The 26354-nt window shown below is 31.9% G+C and overlaps 2 protein-coding genes across 2 annotated transcripts; one reads left to right on the forward strand and one right to left on the reverse strand.

Moving 5' to 3' along the window:
• The first annotated feature begins 8042 nt into the window (after window positions 1-8042).
• On the forward strand, window positions 8043-12257 carry LOC116129228 (CAAX prenyl protease 2). The gene is made up of 8 exons (XM_031414979.1): window positions 8043-8255; window positions 8351-8410; window positions 8557-8769; window positions 9237-9348; window positions 10298-10369; window positions 10570-10632; window positions 11408-11485; window positions 11857-12257. The coding sequence occupies exons 1-8, from the start codon at window positions 8043-8045 to the stop codon at window positions 11988-11990; spliced, it is 945 nt and encodes a 314-aa protein (XP_031270839.1). The 3' UTR covers window positions 11991-12257.
• Window positions 12258-15900: 3643 nt separating this feature from the next.
• Window positions 15901-16368, reverse strand: LOC116129203 (protein LITTLE ZIPPER 4-like). Its single transcript, XM_031414948.1, has one exon. It carries the CDS (start codon window positions 16348-16350, stop codon window positions 16117-16119), a length of 234 nt encoding a protein of 77 aa, XP_031270808.1. The 5' UTR covers window positions 16351-16368; the 3' UTR covers window positions 15901-16116.
• Between the last annotated feature and the right edge of the window lie 9986 nt (window positions 16369-26354).

Here is a 26354-nt window from a genome sequence, read left to right on the forward strand (position 1 = left end):
CATAGTTCTATTCAAAGCTATCAATACGGTAGTGATTAGCTGCATTGAGAAGTGTATTAACACTATGGTGGATCAACAAATGATTCATCACTCCCGGGTATGAGAGAAGTTATCTCATGGCGTAATTCAGTAAATGACAATGACACTAAAGTTGTGGCCACAGTGGGATTGAGGTATTGCTCAATCCAATTTATTATTCTAGTCATTGGTCTAGTAACTGAATACAAAGATATCGAAGATAACTAAGGTTGACATTATTTCTGTACCTCAGCCTCGATGAGATAATAGCTGATGAAAGGATCGGTTTGCATGGTAATCATATCGTTGATAGGCAAGCTATTTTGCTGAATCCGAATCTATGGGGTGGCCATGATGCCTTGCTAGAGGCCAATCTTGGTCTGTGTTTAGTGAGACGATTGATTGTTGTCAATCACGAGACTACTCACTGCCGATATGATGAGGAGTCTTCGAGTCACACACATAAAAGACAAATTAAGGATGAATTTGTGAGAAAGGGTATTTTCGTCATTTATAATGGAAATGATATTTTCTTCTTTTGAGATGAAAGGGCATTTTGGTAATCTCATAGTGCAATTAAATTTGCTGAGGTTGTTGCCTATATTTAATTTCATATTGAAATTAAAATTAGCGAGATTAATATATTCATATATTTAAATACTATATATACATATTTAATATTAATATTTGATGATATGAATATTAGTGAAGATAATATATATGAAATATGAAATTCATATTTGAATTTAAACATATATTCAATATTAATATTTGATGATATTAATAAAGATAATATATGAATATGAAAATCATATTTGAATTTGAATAAGATGTCATGTGGATTATTACCTTGTTTGGTAATGAGGATTTACTATTCTAGTCATGGAATAAATTTATTCCTAACTAGATTAGGGTTTTAATTTTTGTTGCATATAAAAGGCAATTTAAAATTAAAATAAAATAGGAGAACACATTAATTAAATCCAAGCCACTCACCTCACTCTCTCTCACATTTTTCACTTGGTGGAGAAGAGAATTTTTCTTGAAGAAAAATTATGCATCTTTTTTGCTTGTGTGTCTTGCTAGCACTTGAGACCGCAAGTCGATCGTCATCCTGTCTTTATGTGGATACCGAGAGTTCACTCTTATCTTAGAGTGGGAGCAATTCGTATCGATTAAAGAAGCCTCCAAACGCTGGTATGAAATCTGGAAATGTTATATTCAATATCATTTCATATGTAAATAACGTAAACTAGGTATAAGGTTCTTGGGTTCAATGTTGTTATTGGGGATTTTATTTTTATTTTCCACTGTGTAAACCCCATCAGCGACTAACACGAACATGGTTTTTGTAGTCAATTTACTAATGTTGTTTACCTTTCTGGTCCCCACAAAGCCCATTGGCAAACATGAACTATTTTTACTTAAATTGTTTAGTAATATCGTGATGCTCTAACAAAGCATACTTTGGTTGCAAAAACTTTTAATCATTAAAAAATTCTAGCAGCTCATGAAGCCAACCAAGAATGCATATGGTTATCAACATTAACTTTTGATAAAATTGGTATATAACGTTGAAATGTGGAGACTCAGTAAGCAACCAAGTTAAATCCATGTCAACTTCTAGCATAATTTCAAAGAAATCAACATATTGGCCAAACTGTTCATTGTACTCTTATTTCTTTGGTTAGGTTTTGTTTCACTGGGTTTCCTAACAAGGTTTTTAATAAGGCAGTTTAAGCAAGCCCAAGCCACCTTACAATACATTGAATAATCACATTTCTCTACTTTGGTTTATATCTTGGGTTTTTCCCCCGCAAAATAATTTTAATTATCTTTAAGTGGTGGAAATCCAAGGGAGAGTCTTGTGGACATGTGTCATGGTTCTAGCTTTCCACCACATATGCTTAGCATTTAAGACGTATANAAATTGGTATATAACGTTGAAATGTGGTGACTCAGTAAGCAACCAAGTTAAATCCATGTCAACTTCTAGCATAATTTCAAAGAAATCAACATATTGGCCAAACTGTTCATTGTACTCTTATTTCTTTGGTTAGGTTTTGTTTCACTGGGTTTCCCTAGCAAGGTTTTTAATAAGGCAGTTTGAGCAAGCCCAAGCCACCTTACAATACATTGAATAATCACATTTCTCTACTTTGGTTTTTATCTTGGGTTTTTCCTTCGCAAAATAATTTTAATTATCTTTAAGTGGTGGAAATCCAAGGGAGAGTATTGTGGACATGTGTCATAGTTTAGCTTTCCACCACATTTGCTTAGCATTTAAGACGTATAATTATTAAGACTTGATAATTATTAAGACATATGGTATTAGGAGATTAGTCTAAGACTTGATAAAGGGACAAGTGTCCCAAAATTGATGTTTATCTCATGGTTGAAAATGGCTGGAAAATATTATATCCCCCCCCCCCCCCCTCTCTCTCTCTCTCTCTCTCTCTCTCTCTCTCTCTCTGTGTGTCTGTAGGAGAGATTGATTATTTGTAAGAGAAAAATGAAGAGCTAAGCACGTTTGTAAAGACTAGTAAAGGTGCATTTGGTTAAGGGTTTGGGTATAATCTATATTTTATTACAGGCATTATGTTGTTTGATTGTCAAGTAATAAAGATTACGATAATCTTTTGTTGTCAATAGTTGTTACTGTTGATAATATAAGGGTAATTAGATTACATTCTTAATAGGTGTTATCAAAAGATTAGTAGAGAATCTACTATTCATACCAATTTTTAGACCTAGCAAAACAGGTCCATAACTACGAGTGGACCTGCACCTGCCCAAAAACTATAGGGTACAGGGTCCACAAGTTTAAACCCGTTTTAATTTTACTGGTACTCGGCCTTGCCCATTTATTTTGCGGGTCAGCCGCATATTCTCGCAGGTACCTGCAAAAATTTAAAAAAAAAAAATTACCCTAATTCCTTCCAAAATCACTTCCTCTCTCTAAAACCGACCAGTAAATCGAATTTTGGAACTTAGGTACAATCGAGATCTTCTTCTCTCCTCTCGCTCAAGCACCTAATTGAAGACAAATCAGTTGTTGCATTTGGCATTGTGGCTACATTGAGTAATTTCTTCTCTTCTATTTTGAATCTGTTTTGTACGACTTTTTTTTAATTGTAACTCTGTTTTGGACTCATGATGTTGCGCACATAAGGTTGGGTATTCGTTGGGGCAATTCTTCAAACACCTGGTGGGCAAAGTGCAGGGGAAAGGTGTTCAATCAATCAACAAAAAATCACTTAAAAAAAAAATCCTCAACCTCAAAACACTACAAATATCCGTTTAATCAACTCCAACAATGACCATTCAAATCGCAACCAAGAAACCCAAAAGAAAAACTTAGCGAACAGGCTCATGATAGAGGCGAGGTGCGGCGGTCTTCGAATGACAATTGGGCAAGTGAAGGCGGCTAGAGGTTTGGAAGGTTATGTGTTGTGCAGCATTGCCGGAATGGGAGGCAGAGGGCCGTGCGCTCGTTCGTGTGATAGTCACAAATGATCACGCTAGGGGAGACGCAGCTGGAAAAAAAAGGGTGGTGGTGGTGGCACACAACGTAGACAGCGACGAAAGGGTTGGCTGGGAAAGCGAAAAATGGCAAGGGAGCTTCACGATAACGCCACAATAGGCGGCGACGCTGGCAAAGAAGAAAAACACTAGCAAATTTGATATATTGGACTCGTTTAGAACCAAGCCATTTAGGGCCCGTATCTGTTGAACCCATACCCGTTGGACCCGAACCATACTTGGCCAACCCACCCATTTTGCGAGGTCTACCAATTTTACACTCAATTACAAAACACTTTAGACACAAATGTCCTCATATGTCTATCAAATAACAATTAGTCCAACTATGGAAAATGACTTCTATAACTTCATAAATTAATTTTTTGGACAGAAATGCCCCTCACTATTTATATGAATACCATCCAAAATTATTTAGCCATTGCAGACAATTGTCGGTCACCGGCAATCGTCAGAATGACTCATGATCAGCTGGATCTGATCGGTCGTACGTCGATATGGTCATTTATGGCTAGATTAAAGGTTGAAAACGGCCAAATGGCCTTGGATCTTTAGGCCTCTCTGGCCATTAACGACCTTGAATCTGGTAAAAAAATGGCCACATCCATGGCCATCTGACTGTTTTCGGCCTTTGATATGGCTGGCAACTGCCAGATCGGTGCACGGCTAGTTGTGTGCCGTTTTGGTGACTATCGGCAATGGTGGTCGGTTGTCGACAGTAGTTGGGGGTATTTTGTTCAAATTTAAACTTTTGTTGTTGCAGTGTTTTAGCTAAATTCTCAAATGTAGGGGGTTAAAAGTAACCTGTATAATAATTATTTTTATTATTATTAAAAATGAAGGGCAATTCAATAAAAGCCTTTGTCGATAATATCTTATTCCTCCCAACCAAACATTTTAATTATTTATACTCAGCAATCTAACCAAACATATTGATATAACATTTCCCCATAATCTTCAAGGTAACATATTTCACTAGTAATCCTACATTTTCAACAATAAAATATTCTCCGAACTAAACGCATCCTAAAGGCAGTAATGTATGATTAGTCCCACATCTCTCAATCCTCTCACTTTGTCCCTTGTTTCTTTTATTTGTTAACTTAATTTTTTGTCCTAAGTTAATTATTATATAAGACAATAGAGACTTAATATCGATTTGTGTTATTGAGTTAGCACTTAGCAATGCTATTACTATGGGAATTGATTACATTGACCTCCCCTAAGGTTTCAACATTTCACATGTGCATAGAAAAAAAACTAGGTTAACACAGATGCCCCACTCTGTTAACTTCTCTTAGAGCTCCGCTGACTAAAAAGCTCCTTTATAACCCTACAAATATAAAAACCTAACAGTTACCCCCACTAACTCACTTGTATTTCTTTCAAAACAATTTATTGATAAAAAAATTACAAATATTTATTTTAGCATTTTATTTTTAAACTAAAAAAAAAATTTAAGAAAATTGAAACATAATTTTTAAATATAATTTTTTAAAAAATTAATAAATAATGAATCCAAAACTAAAATGTTTTGTAAAGTAAAATATAAAAACTGGAAAAAAAATTTAAAATAAACCTTAAAATATATATATATTGTAAATTGAAAAAAAAAAATAGATCGATGATCTAAGAATGGAGGTTGCAACGATCTTTATTAAATGTTAAATGTAATTTATTTTTAAGACTTTTTTTCTAAATATTAATTTGTTAATTTGAAATATTTAATTTATAATTCTGTATTTTAACATAAAAGGACTATTTCACCCCTCCTTTATTAACTTTAACACCAAAAATTGACTGTAGGAGGTGTAAATATAATTAATTTTTATCGTTTTTCAATTGACAAAAAAATATTTTAAAAAGTACTGTATATATATATTTTTTTTAGTTTTTATATTTTTATTTATAAAATATTTTAATTTTTGATTCCTTATTTATTAAATTACAAAGAAGTATTTAAAAATTATATTTCAACTTTTTAAAATTTTTTAGTTTACAAATAAAATTTAAAAAGAAATATAAGTTGTAATAGTTCTCTCTAGCTAGTGTACTTGTGAAATATAAAGTAAAACTCACTAAACATACTATAGAAAATATATATGTATATGAGTATGAAATAGAGCGCCCATAAGTAATTTTTCTTTATACACAAATCTCTACACTCAGTCATAAATTCACAAAAATAAACTCAAATTACAATCAGACAGTGTTGTCAAGTTCTTCCGCTTCTTGACGTTCCAACCGACCCCATCTCATCTATTACCTGTAAAAACATTGAAATTAATAGAGTGAACACTTATTGCTCAGTAAGTAAACCCACTATGCTACTCTTCTATCTCCGTTGCTCATATTTTGAATTTCTTTCCTTACATCAAACTTCTCTTTTCTTCTCTGCTCTTTCTAAAACTCTGGTTTCTCACTTACCCAGGATAGTGGGAATGGTATCATACATAGGTATAATGCATATGCACAAATGCATAGGATATGCATTTTCATTTTTGTTTCTTTGTTTTCTTATTCTGTTTTCTATTTCTTTTTCTGTGTTTCTTTCTTTTCTGTGTTTCTTTCTTTCTATTCTTTCTTACCGATCAGAATCGATTGAGGCATGGATTCGGAACCCTGGCTGTGTGAGTGTATTCTCAAATTTTTTCTGGGTACAATCCCCATCCACATGCACTTCTAACGGACTGTACAAATTCTTCTTTCTTATTCTGAGGCCGCTCACTAAAGGCAGCATGCATGTGGGGCTAATCACTCACAGGTTTCTCATCGCAACAACCTTCTCTTCTCTTCTTCAAAAGTGTTCTTTAATAGGTTTCTTCATTTCTCTTTGTTCTTTAATGCTTGTATGTATACATGTAGATGGGCTTATGCTTGTTATTCTTTCTAAATTCACATGTTTAGATGGAAAAATGAAATATGGCATGTGTACATGTCATTCTCTACCATCTACAAACTCATATCGAGATAACAAGTAATCATATCCATGCATGCACTTCTCTTTGACATTTCATCAAACAATTTGTATGCACACACACAAACTCTAAATTGGTTACACTTCTACATCCCTCTCAAGCCACCAAAATTTGGAGCAAAACTCCTTAAAACCAACATCAAACCTGACCAGGAATTAAACTTCACAAATTCTACTTCAATTCTTCCATAATTCATTCAAACTTCCTCCAAACACCATATACACAAACACTCCTTCTCATGGCTGAATTCTACTCATCATTCAACATCAATTCCATCAACAACTCTCAACATACAAACACATACATACATATAAGAATTTTCTCTAGACAGTTCTTGATCAAATCATAACTAGGGTTGGATTTACTTACCTTAGATGTGAGCAACCCAAACACTTTAGTCTTCCTTTAATACAACTCTCTTTCTCTTAAACCCTAGGGATGCTTTGGATTGAAATTCCACCAAAAATGAACCAAACTTTATGAATTTCCTTGGAGATTGATTGAAGAAATTTGAGAGAATTTGGGTGGAGAGTGACGTGAATGGAGGGGAAAAGTGGCTAGGGTTTCATTCTTCCATCCTTAATATAACATAATAATACTTATAGATTCCCATTTTACCCTTGCACTTTCTATGAAATTCCATCTATGTCTCTTAGTCAATTACAATAATGTCCTCATTTCCATTGCATTCTCCATGTAATTCTACTTCTTTTCACTCCCCACACTTTTAACTAATTATAGGTGGAATGACCATTTTGCCCTTAAGCAAATTTTCCAGAATTTTCTCAAAAATTCCAGTGAGTTCTTTGCCCCGGTGAAGACTATATTTTCTGCCATGAATTTGGGTTGAGAGTTCATTGCCACCACGGCAAAATTCCTTTGCCGCGGCAAACTATGAAAAATTTTCCTCAAGCTAACTTTCATGCATTCATCTTGGAGTAAACATTACAACTAAGGGAAATGAAGTTACATACCTCAATGTGGGTGTTACATAAGTGTTTTTAATTAATTATTTTATGTTTTTTTTTTTAAGAACGATATGAATTTTTCTTATCCAATTACATGGATATAATGGTTAAATCTTGAAATATCTATGGGAATAAAGTTATTGCAAAAGGTGGAGGCATCATCAAGGGTATTTTGGCTAGTTAGTACTTAGTAGAGGTAATTGTATGGTTTTTATATTTGAGGGGGTATAAGGAAACTTCTCAATTAACAAAGCCCTAACAGAAGTAAACCGAGTGGGGTGTCTGTGTTAATCTAATCATCTTTTCTATGCTTACGTAAAATATTGAAACCTCACGGGGAGGTTAGTGTAATTAACTCATACTATGAGACCTTTGCGGCAAACATGATCTACGGACTGGGGCTAGGGTCGCAGTGTGCTGAAGTGGACCGAGAGAAAACCCTCCTTTGCAAGAATTAACGATACCAAAAACTAGGCACAAGTCAACTCACAATAAAACTGAAAACAAACCCAAACCTCTTTGCCTCTTTCATCTCAGAATGGAACCAGAAATGGAAGCGTGTGTTTCAAAAACAGTGGCAGTGATTGGTTGCATATTCATGACATTGTTATATGTTGCGATTCTCTATGCTCCCACTCTGATATTGCGTCTCCCTCCTCCTTCATCTCTTAACAATTTCCTCATCAGACGCTTCATATGCGCTGCTATTGCTTCTATCCTCTCACTTCTCTTCTCTGCTCTCATACTCCCTGTAAGCTCAACTGTAACTTGAACTTACTTTTATTCTTTGTAAATCCAATTACTTCCCCAACTGACTTTGATTTCAAAAAAATTTAATAATGCTAGGTAAGAAGTGGGGAGGCATCGGATATATTTAGTGTGTATGGCATTCGAGCGGATCATATTGTGAGTATAATGATTTGGGTGCTAGTGAGGAGCAATTTGTTTGCACTTTTTAATTATCTTTATATTCTTGTATGGTCTGCAGATTTGGAAAAGGGTGTCTGATTCCTAAATTTGCATGCTGAAATGCAATTTTGTGTGTGAAACAGTGGCAAGCTGTGGTCTTTCCTCTTTTCCTCACTTCTCTTATGTATGCTGGAAGTTTGGTCCTCAAGTGTCTGTTGTTGGTGAATTCATGGAAGACAGACTTTGATAATGGTGGAGAGTTTTTGTTTGACCGCATCAAAAGTATAACCCAAACATTCCTCAGTTACTTGCTTTCTATTGCATCCAATCTTCTAGCTTGGCGTAACTATGTTGTGGTTAGTGTTTTCAACATTTTAATTTATCTTTGTAAATAAATGTAAATGTGTTTTCTTTAGTTTTATTACTTGTGGTTTTTCCATTTGAATGTTAAATGTTTTCATTACTGGTTTAAGGATGTAAAAGTCTGCCGGAAAACATAATATTAACAATAATCAAAGAAAGATGATGCATTACCAAACTGAAAAAGAAGCTGATACATTTGTTTGTAATATATGTTTATATAAACTTACCTAAATCTCAAATGATCGATGTATCTTTATCATTTTGAGCTGTGTTTTGTTTATTTAGTAGAAATACATGAGTGTCTTCTTCACTTTCAAATTTCTTGAAATGGATTTGATGGAGGCTCTATTCATGCATTATTTCCATTAATCACTAGATGTCCTTTGATCAATTGTAAGATTTTTAAAGGAACAATCCAAATAAGTTCCCCCTCAGTCCTTGACTGTACTTCAATGAACAGGCACCATTAACAGAGGAGTTGGTGTTTAGGGCATGTATGATACCTTTACTTCTCTGTGGAGGATTCAAGATATATACTGTCATTTTTATCTGCCCTATCTTCTTCAGCTTGGGTAAGTCAATAACTCTCAGTGGAGATTAAAATCTAGTTTAATATGTACAGGAACTTTAGTAGAATTTGTGCCTCCTGTTACAATGAAATGCTTGTAACTTGTTGAATGGGTCACTATTCTGATCAATCACTCGAATTTAAGGTATAAAAGAGTGCTGTTAATATTCTTTCTAGATCACATTATATATTTATAAACAATGTTGTAATTAACTGTATAAATTTTATAAATATATATAGTAGTAGCTTTCGTTCATTCTTGAATGTAAGATGTGATGACTACTTTGGCCTCATCAGCGTTTTGTGACTTACTGCTTTGTTTATGTTATATTTCTTGTCTTCTGATAAACATTTTTGGCCCTAAAAACTCTTTGGTTGACAATAGAGTGCGTGGAAAATAGTTTCTGTTTAATCCCTTATTTGCTCAAAGATTTCATGACCTTTATGGTGTTGTTAGATTTTTTTTAATATCATTTTTATGTTTTAAAAATCCAAAAGCATAAGAGAAAATATTCATGTGGCACTTGGAAAAGAGAATTTATAATGACAAAATTTAGCTTCTGAAATTTAGTGTTAAACTCAATATTTGTGGTTTTGTATGTTTTGGGAAGCAAAATTTTTAAAAACACTCAAATCTGTCCGCTAATTCTCCATAATATTACTGCTGAACACTGTCATTGTTTGCCTCTTCTTTGTTTTAAAAATTAACTACTAGAAACTTTTTCAGGTTTCAAGAATGCAAAATTAAATTTCTCATTTTTGTCTGCCAAACAGTTTCTCAAAAGCAATTCATTGAATGGATTCTAATACTTTGCCATAGTTCATACATGTGTTTCTTGTTTCAGCATCTGTTACATATATTTGTATAATATTTCTCTTTCATATACCAAATTTCATGCTAAGGTGAATTTGTTCTTGGAATAGTCTTACTGTCTTTGATCCTTATCGTGCAGCTCATTTGAACCACTTAATGGAAATCTATAGATCTCAAAACTATAGCTTGCTAAAAGCTTCCATGGCTGTAGGTATGTACTAATCTTCTTGCTTTCATGTATAGCTAAATGTCAGTTTGTTATTTGAATAGCTTGCTTTTTTTATCTTCTTGAAGTACTCGTGTTTCTGAGTTTGAATTTTTTTATTTATGTTTTTTGTTGTTGAATATAAATGATATCTGATATTTACCATGTATCAATATCTTGTTTTCTAATGCAATTATATATGTCAGGTCTTCAACTTGGCTACACAGTCGTCTTTGGTTGGTATGCTTCTTTTCTCTTTGTGCAGACAGGTAAGTAATTGGTTGTTAACATCTACTTATTACATTTTGTCTTCAATTCCTGGTTTTTAGAAGTTTTGAATTGACATGAACAATTAATTCATTTGTTTAATGTGTATATCTTGATGTAACTGTGTCAAAGATTTACATACAGCTGTATGAATTGTTGCTCTTATAGGGAGTTAACTGGTGTTGTTAATCTTTCATGAGATTTTAAGTTGAGATCTTAGATGCTTAGACACCAATGATTAGTTTATGATTTATAGCAGAAGGGTTTCAGGCCTGAGATTATAATTAAAAGAATTCATACTTTTAAACTATTAAGAATTTGTGTAAAACAATTGCATACAATATCTTAATCCTTTAAGCTATTCAGATGTGTATAGCAATTACTTCATAAATAATTTCATTAATGTCCATGTAAGTAAATATGACAACTTAGGTTTTCTGGGAGCAGTTCTTGGAAAAGTGGCCATTTATGGTGTCTAGAATAGTTTCATATTTGGTAGGTAGAGATTTTACCTTCACAAAAGATTTCCTTATGTCTTTGAATTATGACCTTAAGAAGGGCTATCTAGGCTTGCTAAAATCTCCAATAGTCAGAGTTTATGGTTGACACGGACAAGATTATAGTGTAGGGCCAAATCTGGTGCTGTTTAGTGGTCAATGCTTGCTATACTTTCACTAATATAATAGACTAGTTTGTTCTTTTTTATTCGGCTGCTTAGTTTATCATCTGTCTGGTATATCTTCAACCTCCATGATGTACTACATTTATTCTTTGCAGGGCATCTTGTTGCGCCATTAATTGCTCATGTATTTTGCAATTTCATGGGATTGCCTGTGATGGTTGCCAGGAGGAGAGGTATGAGTAACGCAAGTGAACCATATTTTGTTTATTACCGGAGAGAGTGTAGATTTGTAATCATTGATAAATCTTTGTTTAATAAAATTAGTTTCTTTTTGGTAATCAAAAGAAGCTTAACTGGCATTTTACCATGGTTTGGGGCAAATTTGGTTTCTTTTATATAATCTGTCAGTGGTTTTTACTTAAAAACATAGCTCACATCTTTTGGACGAGATTGTGATTTTGGTATTTCAAGTCTACCATATTGCCTTGTGGAATTTGGTATTCGGAACTGTGTCGTGAACCGATTGTAACATTTCATAACAGAATTAAATCCCTTGATACTCATTTCTGCCAAGCTCACCTGTTCTTCATTCTATTATTTTCAGGACTAGTGACTGTAGCCTTCATAGCTGGAATCGTGGCATTCGTATGGCTTCTTTTTCCAATCACGAAGCCGGATTTGTATAACTACAGAACAGAGAATTGCAAATGTTGGAATGGATATTGTTCATGGAATTGAACTTTGAACGTATGAAATCTTTGGAAGAAATTGATTTGCATGCATATGGGCCTAATTCAGTAGCAACGGGAAATGAAAACCTTATGTTAAGTTATTAATTTTTTATTTATTTATGTTATTTACATTTTCAAAAGCTTACTCTGTTGCTTTAGTTTTTACTTTTTCGGTCGAGAGATGCTAAAGATTCTTTCTTTTTTCTAACTTCAGTATACCTGTCGTCAGTTTTCCTTGTTAAATCTAACACCTTGAGGGGCAAAAGGTAACTCAACTCTAAAACATGATTAAATTAAAAAAGTTTAGTGGAAAGTGTTGGATATTCATATACCGATTATATTCAATCATTGAGAATAATTTATTTGTCAAAACATATATTGTTGTAGCTTCAGACTTAATTGGTGTTTTATTTTTTAATTGGAAAACTGAATAGAACTGAATTAATTTATAAATTGAATAGATTTAAATAGTTAAATCTGAATGATACGTTTGTTTTTTTTACTTTTATAGTTTGGTTACAAGTGTTAATTTGTATGTTTTTTAACATAAAAATATATTAAAATATAATTGGGACATATATGTCCCTTTATATTATACCTAAAAAATGTTTTAAGTTCTATTAGTATAAATAATACAAGAACCAATAATTTGTCAAAAATATAAACTAAATTATATCAAAATTAAAATTTCCAATTTTTTTCCAACTAATTCAATACTAAATTGTAAAACCCTAATATGCAGGGACAACCAACAACAATAAATGAAAGCATTAAATATGCAAGAAATATTAAATGAGTCGAGAGAAAAAGATGTTCCGGGATTTATAGTGGTTCGGAGTTTTAATCAATAGTCTCCTACATTCATTTCTTCAAGGGAACTTCCTTAAAGTTTCACTAAAATTGGATTTTGCTGATACAACAGTTTAACAGGATTTCACCTCTAGATTTACAAGATTTCGCTTCCAATATGAATGAAAAATATGTTTGTGATTGTTTGCCTCTAAGCTAGGCTGATATACACAATGGGTTTTGAATTTCTCTCCAAGGATACAAGTTTGAGTACAAATGAGAGAGTAAATTATGTTCAAGATTGGGCTCTAGGCTTTTCAATAATGATGATTGATTGTTGCACTAATATCTCTCTCTCTTTCTCTTGCAATAAACTTTCTCTATTTATGTCTTCATTACCCTTGAAATAAATTAGAGTCCATGTTTCATTTAATACACTATTACAGCTTTCTACAAAACTACATAACCTAGGGAGCATGTGTTCCATTATCGGGAACATGCACTTTTCTTTGAAAATAAGGTTTGGACTAGTCGTTCCCCTATTACGAACAGGCATTCCCCTATCGCGAACGGGCGTTTCATCTTGGATCTCTTAAAGTCCAAAAATTCTAGAACTATGAACAACTTCGTGGAATGATGTTGTTCCTTCTTTCAAATGACTTCATAATTTCTAAGAACAGGTGTTTATCATGGTTATTCTTATTTGGCTTGAAATTTCCAAAACCTTGGCTTGAGCTCCAAATATTTTAAGTCTAAAATCTTAACTTGAACTTGGAACAGGCATTCCTCTTATGAAATGGACATTCCTCTTCAGATCGCAAAAAGTGTCAAGATTCCAAAATCATGAACGACATGATAGAACAACATCATTCATGTGGAATGATCGTTTTTCTTTAGATAGCGAGTGTGTGTCAACCTCTTCGAATAAGTCTTCTGTTATGTTTGGAACAACTTGACGAAATAAGGTGTTCAATTTGGAATGACTTGACAAGAAGTTGGCTTCAATTTGGCAGATTGATGAACGACATCATGGGACAATGTTGTTCCTTCTTGGAACGGTTTGATTGTGAGTTATTTTTAATTAGAACTGAAAGGGAACGGATTGGAAAATTGCATTTTCATTTTAAGGTTATGGCTTATGTCATACCTTTACACATTGTTTAGTTTTGACACATCAAAACATATAAGAGCTCAACATAAATGAATAATAATATTTAAAACTGAAGCATAAAATATTCTAGCTTAAAAAAAATGAAAAATAAATAAATATCTAAGGTAGTGAAACCTAGTTGAGCTAAAATACTTGATCAAGGAGTTCAATCATAAAAGCATAAACTTTGAAGTAAAAAATGTTAGCCCACAAGGAGAAAATTGAAACAATGGTTTGTAAATGGTATAATTATTATCAACACAATTAAAATAAATTTTTCAGATAACTGCTCATTAAGTGAATATATATTCAATTCAGTGAATTTAAGAAAAAAAGTGACAATTAAGTTAAAAAACAAACACACCAAAAAGACTGAAACATACAAATTAAGTTGAAAAAACAAGGAGGGTCTTAATTACTTAAAATTTTAAGCTACAACAACAAATATATAACTGATTAAAAAGTTTAAAATTGATTATAAAACAATCAGTTTTATAAAAAGATTCCAAAGGTAAGTCTTTCACAATCAAATTATTTTTAATATGGCAATTACAAATATACCCCTCTATAATTTTTTAAATTACACTATAATCTTATCTTAAAAAATTAATTAATAAACTAAATACGTACACTTTTCAAATAAAACAGATGAATAGTAGCAGTCACTGTGGGTGTTGGACTACCACTGTTAACATCGGTGAGACATTGTTGACGGTTGCCGGAATGGCACATTTGGCGACATCGCTGGTGTTGTTCCTGGTGGTTCGGCTGGAATTCATGGTTTCAACATTATAAAAACATCATACAATTTTATAAATAATTATAGAATATTTTGGAAAATAAACTATATAAAATTAATTGAAAAATGTATTTTATTTTACCAAACATAACATTAGAGATTTTTAAAATCAAAGCAATTTCAAAACATTTTATTATAGTTTTTCAATCTCTCTTTTAAGTATTAAAAATCGTAACTAAAAAACCGTCAAATTTGTATTAATTTAATGAATAAGATTGAGTTAATAAATATTGAATTAGTACATAATAATAATAAAAGCAGAGTCTTACCAGAATAGAATAATCAAATTGTTACTTCAATTGTCTCTCTTAACATTAAAAAGGGGGTTCTCTTCCTTATTGACATTGTTTGCTTATTTAACAAAATAAATAAGTATTGTAATACTTTGGAATCACATTAAAATCTTTTATATTAGTATTGTTTGATTGAAATCCTGCAGTCAGCTTACCCTTCCCTGGATCTTCTAAAGAGATATTAGTCATGATTGCTAGCTAGGTCGTCCTTTCAGCTTGTTCATTGACTTGCTGTTGCTAAGTTGTTGTGTGATGAGTGGCCTCATGAAGTTTTAAGGGCATTAGTCTTAGATATATTCATTGAGTTTGATGATAAGACATTCTTTATGTTATCTCATACAGAAAAATCTCTTATTTTTGTGGTCAACCAGCTTATGCTATAAGGCTATGTCATGTCTATGAATTTGATTTTGTGAGTTACTTTTTCCAAACTTAATGAACCCTCATTGACTTTCTCCTTTGAATCTGATGACGTTACCTTTGATTAGATCCTCCCATCACACACAGAATCTGAATGACAAGCCCATTTTCTTATTTTTCTAATATCTTTGCAATTTTTAGTCTGCAAAAAATTGTGCTCCGTTGGGGTTTACTTGAAACATTTCAAGCCAACTTATGCTTCTTACCCTTCCACCTTTTGTTAAGTGGATTCTACAGTTCTCAGGCATAATATTGCTAATATATTAATTTCTATAGAAATAGAATACACAATTTCATTTATCACTTTGACCATTGGCCACTCTGCATTTTGTTTTATCTTCTTGAGAGCTGCATTCTTTTATCGTTACCAAGTTATTAAGGTGCTGTTTTATTCTAATGTATATTGAGAGAGAGAGAGAGAGAGTGATAACAATAATATCATATTTATCTCTAGCAGATAGCCTGATACATCTTTGTGGTTCAGAAATCCATATCTTAAACCCCCAGAAAAGAAAGATGTATCCAAGATGAAAATAGAAGCAAAAGTAAACCTGGTAGCAAAGTACTACTACTGTCCTATATTAACTGAAACTAGAACTACACTAGTGTTTGACTATGGTTTTACACAAAAAAAGAAGGCTAGGGGATTCTTCAGCGGGGTCATGATATCTACTTAGCTGAATCATGGTTTGCTAGATTTGGCAGGATTTGGGTTGGAGGTGGAGCAGAGGTTGAGGTCAGGAATATTATTTGGAGCATTTCCTTTTGATGAATTTCCCTTCCCCAATTTCTGTTTCAGTTCAGATAGTAGTGCTTGATTCTCCTGGTTGAGAAGCTGTGCTTTCTTCCTTAGCCTCTCATTTTCCTTCATAATATAGCAGTTCTGTAAGTACAGCTTTGAGTTCAGTCTTTCCATCACTCTGAATATTGTAAAGTTTTCGAACTTTTCTGCAAACAAAACCACCAGTGTCAACAATCAGTATTTTAGCTAACATTCTTTATTGTCGCATAAATTATTCTACCACACAACCAGACACTAAGAATATATTCAAATCCGTACGCTAATAAATAAAATATAATATCCATAATAGAAAAAAAAATTGCAACTGTTAAAAGGAAAAAAAATACTGCTCACTGCAAACAAAAAAAAAAAAAAATTACCCAAAGAGTGAAAAACAATGAAGGAGAGCTGAGGCAACTGAATCAAATATCTAAATATTCAAAATAAAAAATGTTATAACATGTAAAATATGTTTGATAGAGGTAATTTAACAGTTGAGTAGGAAACTCATAGCTACAGGGGAGAGCAGGGGAAGTGAAGGGTAAAGAAGAAGTGAATATTTATGGACCACCGTAGCTATTAATAGAGCAAATGGGAGAGATGTGGAGCTGGAAAAACAGTTGTCAAAATCTCTACTTGTGAAAAAATGGAGTCTTTCGGCTGCGTGCCCATTGATGAAAGAAAAGGATAAAGATTGATAAGAAGACCAACAGCAGCCTGATGTTTTGCTGTGTCTGCATTTACTTAAGTATGCTAGATATCTATAAGTAGATGTAATTCTTGGCTTGTATGATTGTGCAAAGAATAGAATGTACCACTGTGTTCTCTTATTATAAAAAGAATGGGCCGAAAGTTGTTAAAAGACAGAAGAAAGTAAAAGAACACAAGTTGAGAGAGGTAGAGAAAGACAAAGAAGCTATGAAAAAGAAATTTGTAGAATCCAAGGGAGAAACACTTGAAAAGCAAACATTCCCTCCTCAAAATGAGGTGAACAAGACAAAGTAAAGAAAATCCCAACTCCCAACATCGTCTCTTGAGTTGTTGTAGTAGTGGACATAGAAACCATGTCTAACCTTGTAAACGAAAGAAAACAGAAGAAAAAGAGAGAGAGAAACAGAGTCACTCTCTATCCTTTCAAAAAAGATCACCTTTTTGAAGTTGAAGGTGGCCGAGGAAGCCAAGATAAGCTAAGCTAAGCTAACAGCTAGTTTAGTTTGCAGTTGTTTTAAAAGAAAAGAGTAAATTGTGTTTGTGAAGTGAGGGAGAAAGTGAAAAAAACAGAGAAGTAAATATATAGAGGAAAAGCCTCTCTCCTCTGACACAACAATCATGCATTTGTAAGCATGGAAGGCGGCCGGTTAGGGGCGAGGATTTAATGTTTTGGTTTGTATGATGATGGGTATGGCGTCATGTGAATGATGATGGGTCAAGGGTATTTTCGTCTTTATGGGTGTGAGAAGGACAATTATGGGATTTTAGTTTTTTCGGCTAGGGCTTGTAAAATGATGGTGAGCTAGGCCGTCCCAAGATTCGCAATGATGGTTTGGATTGGTTCTAACCATCATCACAACACACTCCTTCTTCTACCCCATAATCAATTCGCTTTTGTTTTACTTCTTCACATCTTCTTCTTGTTTAGACCCTTCCCTTGCTTTCTTCGTTTTATTGCTTGGTTTGGCAACTGTTGGTAATAATCATTCTTTGCCGTAATGCAATGTTGAAACTTTAAATGGCGGTTTTTGCATAGAGACACTAAAACCAAGTGGGCTTTTATGGCTTCACATGTATTATATTGCTCTATAGTATTATTAGTCTATACTTGCTAGATAAATTTGGTCAAAAAGATCTTTTACTGTTTAGTTTTGGGTTGGAATGACCAAACAGATTTGCACCATTGATGATGTTTTGTTTTACGTTATTTCAATCATCATAAGTTAAGCAAATTTTGGCCAAATTTATGGTGAGCTTGAAATAATAATGGGTTGGAAGAGAGTTGGGCCAGCCACAGCCAGCCTCAGCTATGAGTGCCTTAACGTGAAGCATCATGGTTGACAGGTGGTGTTGTATGGGCAAAATAGTCAACTTATTTCTCTTCCCCCTCATGGAGCTCGTTTATTTAGCCTATTATGGGTTTCCAATCCATGGGCCTCTCCGAGATCAGAAAATAAAAGTGAGGTGTAGAATCTTCTAAAGAAACATAACATAGGGAGGCAAATGGGAGGATAGGGTTATAAATCTCGTCTGAAAAAACCAATGATGGCAAAACCCCATTATTAATGTGTCTTAAATTGCTTTTTGCAGCAATATTTGAGTCACCCTTAATGAAAAAAGAAATTTGGTTTCATGATTTAAGAGGGTTAAATGTGTATGGCAGTGCTCAAGAGATTTGCATGGCCGCAGATAGGCATTCATCACTACTCTTTCATCATCATCATCATTTTTTTTCTTCTACTTTCTCTGTAAATACAATTATGCACAACCAATCCAACTGGGTAATAACCTAACCTAACCTTTTAAAAAAAAAAAAAAAAAGAGTTGATTGCTTCACCCGTGACGTAAATAAGTAATTGACCCATGAATTATGATTGGACAGCATTGATGTTAGACACGTGATGGTAATTTTATGATTGGTGAAATTTTTGATGACCCACTGTTAAAACCATGATATATGAATATGACCTCATTAACTTTGTGAGCTCATTTTAATCATATCACATAATACCAATCCCTGCATGGCTAATCATGAATTTTTTTTAACATTATCATGCTTACCATATCAAATGCATTGAACCCTACACGTGAGCTTAGACCCCTTTGATTATAATTCATCACTACTCATTTTAGGCTTACCCCAACCCCCAAGGGGACCACCCGCTTCATATGTAAACATTTACATAACTAATAAAAATAACAAAAAATCAAGAATAGTCAGGGGGATTTTTGTTATTATATCATACCTCGGGGGTCTACGGTTTAACATAAAAGAAACTTCTTTTTCCTCAACATTTTCCCAATTAAGAGATATCGTCCTTCATAAACGCACCCCACAAAATCAATTCAATTATGAAATTTTCAAGACTTCCCTTTTTTAGTTGACACACAAGTACATATGGTTGTGGTGTGGCTATTCACTCTTACTTTCTTAATATAGTCGAGACAATAAATTATCAATTAACCTGAAAATTTTAATCACTTCATACCATTTTCTTAAAATTTCAATTCCTCACTTCTTTTCATATTGTCTGGTGCCCAATAATTATATACTACTTATTTATATAACCAATTAATTTGTTAAAAATGTAAATTAAATACAATAATTACTAAATGCATACCATACAGCCTAGGGACTAATAAATTTTAAAAATTAGAATTCATAAAATTATTGTTTTTTTTTTTAATTCACACAAATTATGATATTAAACAAAACCATTGTTGATGTCCAATTTCACACCAAACACATGATTACTGTCTTGCCCTTTGGAATACAGTGCCTTTACGCTTCTACCCTTGGATTCATTGACTCTTTTGTCTTTGACTCAATTGTTTGATGCAACACCAATCTTTGCCCTGCAAAAGAACTACAGAGGCACCTGCATGATCGTAGGGTTAGAACAGGGGCAAAGTCTAATTCTGATGACAATCAACTTCAATACATAATGCTCAAGTACAAGACTTTCTCAAAGTGATCATTCTATGTCGTTTAGCCTCCTTTATATGGTGAAATAGAATAGGGTTTAGAGAATAACTTTCCTTGCCGCGGTAGGATTTGAGGTTGTATAAGGATTCTTGGAGTTTTAAGAGAATGCAAAATCTTTTTCCCTTTTCGGATTGAATCTAGTCCTTGTTCACTCTCTAACTCAACTCACTTTCCTCTTTCCCATAGATTCTCTCTTTAATCATAATTCTATTTCCTATTTTGGAGAGAAATCCTTTAGATTGCTTAATTAGTGAGTAAGCATATCAATTTAGGATTTTATTGTTTTGCCCCAGGGAAATTTGGATACTACTTAGGCACCTCGGTTTGCAAGGTCATAGTGATGTCTCTGTGAACCAATTATATCTCTCAATACTACAACATTGTTGCTTTTTTCACTCTAGGGTTTGGCTTCTACGTCACAACCTTTTGGGTTGTTGAACTTTGAAATTACTGTTCTATCACATCTGTGACGATTATGGCAAGTGTGCAGTTGACGAGAATGCATTTATGCGTCTATCGCACCATAACTGTTGCGGTGTGTGGGTCTTATGGTCATGACACCTGGCAACTGGGGCATGTGCTTTGATCCTTAACTGTATAATCTATCCGATGGCTAGGATCTGAAGCTGACGTTGCCTTTATAAAGCTTTCCTTGTTGTTTTCTTGCCATTTTGCAATTTCTTTAGATTATTGTGTTCATCCGTTAACCCTTAATTAAAAAATGGAACCAACTAATTAATTTATAAGAGATTAGGAAATTGCTGTTGGGTAGTTACCCAGTAACTGCTACCCTTGGGCTTTGCTAAGTGCACTGATGGGTGCAAGCTTTGGTACAAGCCCAAAGTCCAAGAGAATACGAAACTGTCCCCAAGCAGTAATTAAATAACAATAATTATAAAATATTATATAGTTGGTGAAATTTAATGGAACGAAAATGAAATCAGAAGCTTGCACCATCACTTGAAAGTTGAAATATTACCACTAATGAGCTATCCGAATCCTCGACCTCATGTAGGGGAAAATAATTTTTCAATAAAAGTAATTTCATGGAAAATAATTTTTAAAGAATAATACTATACAAATATTATTCTCATACAACATTATATGGCAAGATATGATTAGGTGAAAATTAAATTTTAACTTTAAATTAGTGAATCATATCTTGTCAGATAATATTGTATGAAAAATGTTGTATAAAAATAATGTATGTGTAGTATTATTCATTTTTAAAAACATTCTATATGTTCATTTAACAAACAATTAAAATATGTCATAGTATTACTAAGCACACTTGTAAATTCCTCATACAATAATCACAACAAAACGTTTACTGGCTATGTAACAATTTTTTTTTTTTTTTTTTTTTTTTTATGTCTTTATAAAGAATTATGCCAAACATTTTAATCGCTCTCTAAACAAGTACCAAATGGAAATAAACTTGTTATACCCATAAGGGCAGAGCGGGAATCTGGTCAGAGCAACAAATGTAATCTGGTCAAACGCCCGCAAAGCTACCCCGAAAGACCAAAATCTTAATATTAATTTAGAAATTTCAAATCTAATTAAGAATAATTCGGCTCCTTAATTAATAAGTTTTCTTTCCTTTTAACAACTGTAACAAAAATAACTGTCTTTTATCAACCAACCCAATTAAAATAAATAAATACTTAATAATTGTATATCTAAAATAACGGAATAAACCTTAAGAATATTAGTTTCAAACATCTACTTATAATTATAATCAGCGTTGGTATAATAAAAATTATCAGGAATTTTATCAAAAAGTAAAATCATAAATTAGTAAATATTGGTATGAATTTGAACAAAAAAACAATATCAACGAACGATTGACCAAATCAAATAATACAACATTCTTTAAACAAAACTCAATATAAAATATATACATATACATAGTAGACCAGCAATATGTTTAATGTAGAAACCATATTATAAATTCTAACATTTTATTTAAACAAAACAGATTATACATCCTTTAAATGTTTTTGAATGGAATAAATACATTAACTCACTTCACTGATTTAAACATTGTCTTTTAAAAAAACTCTTAATAAATAATTCTATAAAAGAAAGCTTTTAAAAGATTTAGTTAATTAAAAAAAAAAAAAAATCAAATGATGACTATCACTCTGGGTATTGAAGCAACTTCAAAAATTAAATAAAACTTACTGAAGTTTTCAAACTCAGCATTTAATCAGGTCACCCAAGATGATTTAGGCCTTTTGTTTCCGTTTTTGATTCTGTTTTCCATCACTTTTTTTTTTTTTTTTTTTTCGGTTGTAAAGTGTGATACACTTTTTCACAAATAGAAAATGTTTTTATAAAATGAAAATGCAAAATTTGCTTGAGTGATGTTTAGGATTTTGAGGAAACAACAAAAAGTTGTTTTATGGTAATCATTTTTAACACAATATTATTTCTTTTTACATTCTTTTCTTAGACTATATTTTCATTAATACTTATCAATATAACACATATATTTCATTTAAGTAAGACAATAAATTCATTTCTTTTCTTTCTTTTTTCCTTTACTTAAGCCCATGCGTTTTGCAGTTTGATTTGCGTTTTGCAGTTTGCAATAAGACAGTATGATTGTTATTTATAAAATAAACAATTACAGTATAACATCTCTATAGTGATACTCTATATACGAATAACCTTTATAGAGTTATAAAAAATTCTAGTCCTAACTTGTGCCATTTATAAATAAGAATAAATTTTACATTGTAATAAGTTATAATTTTTCTAAAACCCGTCTTAATGAACTTGCCTCCACATAGTAATAATTATCTTTATATTACAAAAAATATATATTATATTATATTAAAGGTTTGAGATGAAATAAAATAGTTATCTAAAGTTGTTTGGAACAATGATTTATGCTTTAAAGTTGCTACCATATTTGAATTTACGGGTACGTAATAACTCACCAACATAGATATCTTCTTGTTAAAGTCAATATATTTCTTGATTCTTAAACATGTTTAGAACTTCTTGACACGAAACTATATCTATATCTTTTATCAATGTTTATACTTTGGATTTGACATACTCCATTAATTAATTATCAATGTAGTGTATATTTTACCTTTATACCACATGCACTAAGGATAACTAAGTTAAAATAATAATTTTTGTAGCTATACATCTATTATAATATAATCTCTTTATAGTAATAAAATTAGTTTGGTCTCACCGCTATGACTATAGAGAGGTTCTACTATATTTTATATGCTTAAATGTATTGTCGTAATTTGTATACATGGTAACAACATTTATTGACATTTAATTAATATTTTTGTTTTTATAGTATTGCATTATTGTACATGTAAAAATTATTACATATAATTAAATGATTTTTTTTCATAATATTTATTATTATTTATTTTTAACACTATAAATCAATGTGTCAACTAGAAGCATGTTATAGTTATTCATTTTATTTGATTTTTAGTATATTGGTCAAATTTAAAAATGTTTTTGTTACATTGTATTATTTTTCACATATTAAATTTCAAATCTATTCTACTCTCAAAAAAATGATTTTGTATATAATGGTAAACCATTTTCTCTATTTTCATTGTTATAATTTTCTTGTAAAGTATGAGTCTTGACTAGAGTAATATTTTTTGCAAGTTAATTAAAAACAAGTAATTTCTTTTTTTAATTTATACAAGGCAAAATAAGAAGTTAGCAATCGCAGCATTATCAAGTATCAACACATGTACAAGTATTATTTGAGTATATGATAAGTCCATATATCTTTTTTAAGCAAAAGGATTAACTGTTTACTGCTTGTCTGCATACTAAACTTTGAATTAATATAAGGGAAGCGATTTTCAGTAGCCACTCTATTTCCTTTTTGCCCCCATCTTTAATTTTAAAGAGGACATAATTGTAATAAAAAAAAAAAAATTAATCTTCTCCTCTCAAGCTTTTACTTCGAAATTTTATATTTGCACTTATCAAAAAATTGAAAGTAAATTTTTATCTATTTAAGTTAACAATAAAACATGAGATCGATGGGTATTTCTTCTGTTAAGATGTGATTTAGAAATGATTACTAGATTTTAAGAGCTTTGAGATTATGGTTTTGTAAACAAATTATATAATCTATAGTTGTATGATAATGATATTGACTGATTTTCTCTCATGCTTTATTATTTAGTCCATTCATTTAAATTTACATTTTAACTGTTTATAACTGTAAATACAAAGCTTTAAATTGAAAATGGAAAAAGAAATTTTTTTTTTTTTATTACAATTATATTCTCCGCTTAAACTAATTTCACCCTTTGGAAATTTATCACTAAATCCTTGAATCACTTCGAATTTATCAAAGGAATCATGCAAAGATGAAAGGACGTCATCGAAGAAAAAGTAAACCAACATTTATGTTTGTAGAATTTAATTTCATTGAAGACCTCTGTAGTTCTACTTAGAAGCAGATGACAATGTTGTAATAAGTCATAGATTCTATTAAAGGTGAAAAAATAATCCACTCGGCCTGTGGCGGGTTAAGCAAAATTGCAGGTCGGGGCCTAATCCGGCCTGCCAACAAGCCCGCCTCTTTGGCCAGAAGGGTTGGCCTAGCTCGGCCTGCCAACCCTAATCCGGTGGGTTTTTGTGCGGGCCGGGCCAGGCTGGTCTGGAATTTTTTTTTTCTTTTGTGTAATTTTTTTAGCTAACTTTTCAAATATCAATAATTCAATTAAATTTATTTTTTTGCTAACATTTCAAATATTAATTCAATTTTAATTAAATTAAATTGTAATATAAGAAAAATTAGATTTATTCATTTATCAAAAAATAAAATAAGAAATAAGAAATTACAATAATTATTGCCTTGTTAAAAACCTTACCAAGAAAAACAAAATTGGAAAAAAACTTGGTAAGGAAAAAAGAGTGCAATAATTGACAATTAATTTACAAATTACAAAATTACAATTTACAAAACAACTAATTTAAGGGTTGACTAGAACCTCCCTCATTTGTATCATCTAAATTACAAAATTGAAATGATTCTATTAAAGTATCGTCGACAACCTCGTATTGATCCTAATGACGCAACCATTCCCAATCTCGAAGACATATGAAGACTTCAATCAATTTTGGTGAAAGTTTACTCCTCTTGTCATTTAAAATTCTTGCACTTGCACTTGCACTAAAAGTTTGTTTGGATGAGACGGTTGAGATAGAAACAGAGAAAACATCCAGGGCAAGTCTTGATAATATCAGAAAAACACATTTAAACACATTTTCTGGTTTTCCAATATTCTAAGACAATAAAGTTGGCTCTTTGTTGTGGATCTGGTGTTAGCACGTTGGGGGTTCCCAAATATTGGTGAAGCTCATTACTCTGTAGCTGCATGGAGGACAATATATTTGTTGTTGATGCTTCTAAAAAGGAGGCTATGCTTCGGGGTCGGGTCTCTTCGGCCTATTTAGTGCACTCTAGGAGTTGAAGTCTTCATTTGTTTCTTCTGATGCTACTTCCTCAGGTATTTCACCTCTTCACTAGTTCCCATACCTGTTTTCATATTGCAAATATACATTTACAAGACATTGTCTTATCTCTCCTAGTTGATTAGCATAAGATTCGTCTCATAAATTTTCACTTAACGTGTCTAAACCATTTTCTAAACGCGCTAATTTAATTCTAGGATCAAATATGACAACTAAATAAAAAAGAAAAGGAATGAGTTTCCAATATTTTTTAAATTTTAATTCTATTGCCTCTATTGGTCCCGCTAAAATTTCATTGTTTCTGTTTTTTTTTTTAAAATAAATCTGAAATTTTTATAATTGTATGTATTACCAGTGGACTAGTAGGATAATACACACTATAAAGTTTTAAAGAAAGTTTTAAAGTGGATTGATAAAAAATTTTAAGAAAAGAATGAAATTTTTGAGTTATATGTTAATCACTGTCTACCAAATAATGAGGACTCCTATTATTTGCTACAAAATAACTAATTAAATTTGCATAAGGTAAACATGAATCAAACATTAAATAAGTACTATTCCATCTAACAAGAATGTCTAATGCAAAAGTTCTAGGAGATATATTCAATTTTATACAAACATCTTGAAATTCAGCATTTCTTCTATTACTACTAGTAATCAAAGCTAAAGAATCCCTAATTCTATCAATATTATTTCTAATTTTTTCATACCACTTTTCACAATAAAATTAATAATGTGACATACACAATGTTGGTGAAAAAACTTCAAATTGTCATAAAAAGGAAAATTACTTTAAAAAAAATCTATAGCTCTATTGTTAGCACTTGCATTATCTAAAGTTACACTTTGTGAACAATATCATAATCTTCTAAAACTTCAATAATTTTATTATAAATTTGTTGACCACTATGTCCACATCTATTAATCTAAATCCTAATACAAAATTTATTTAATTTAC

This window comes from Pistacia vera, unplaced genomic scaffold (assembly GCF_008641045.1).
Source record: "Pistacia vera cultivar Batoury unplaced genomic scaffold, PisVer_v2 Contig21, whole genome shotgun sequence".
Classification (NCBI taxonomy): Eukaryota; Viridiplantae; Streptophyta; class Magnoliopsida; order Sapindales; family Anacardiaceae; genus Pistacia; species Pistacia vera.

Coding starts and splice junctions, on each gene's coding strand:
- LOC116129228 (XM_031414979.1), top strand. CDS start 8,043: ATGGAACCAGAAATGGAAGCGTGTGTTTCAAAAACAGTGGCAGTGATT. Junction 8,256..8,350: donor TCTCTGCTCTCATACTCCCT/GTAAGCTCAACT, acceptor TAATAATGCTAG/GTAAGAAGTGGGGAGGCATC. Junction 10,370..10,569: donor AAAAGCTTCCATGGCTGTAG/GTATGTACTAAT, acceptor TATATATGTCAG/GTCTTCAACTTGGCTACACA.
- LOC116129203 (XM_031414948.1), bottom strand. CDS start 16,350: ATGGAAAGACTGAACTCAAAGCTGTACTTACAGAACTGCTATATTATG.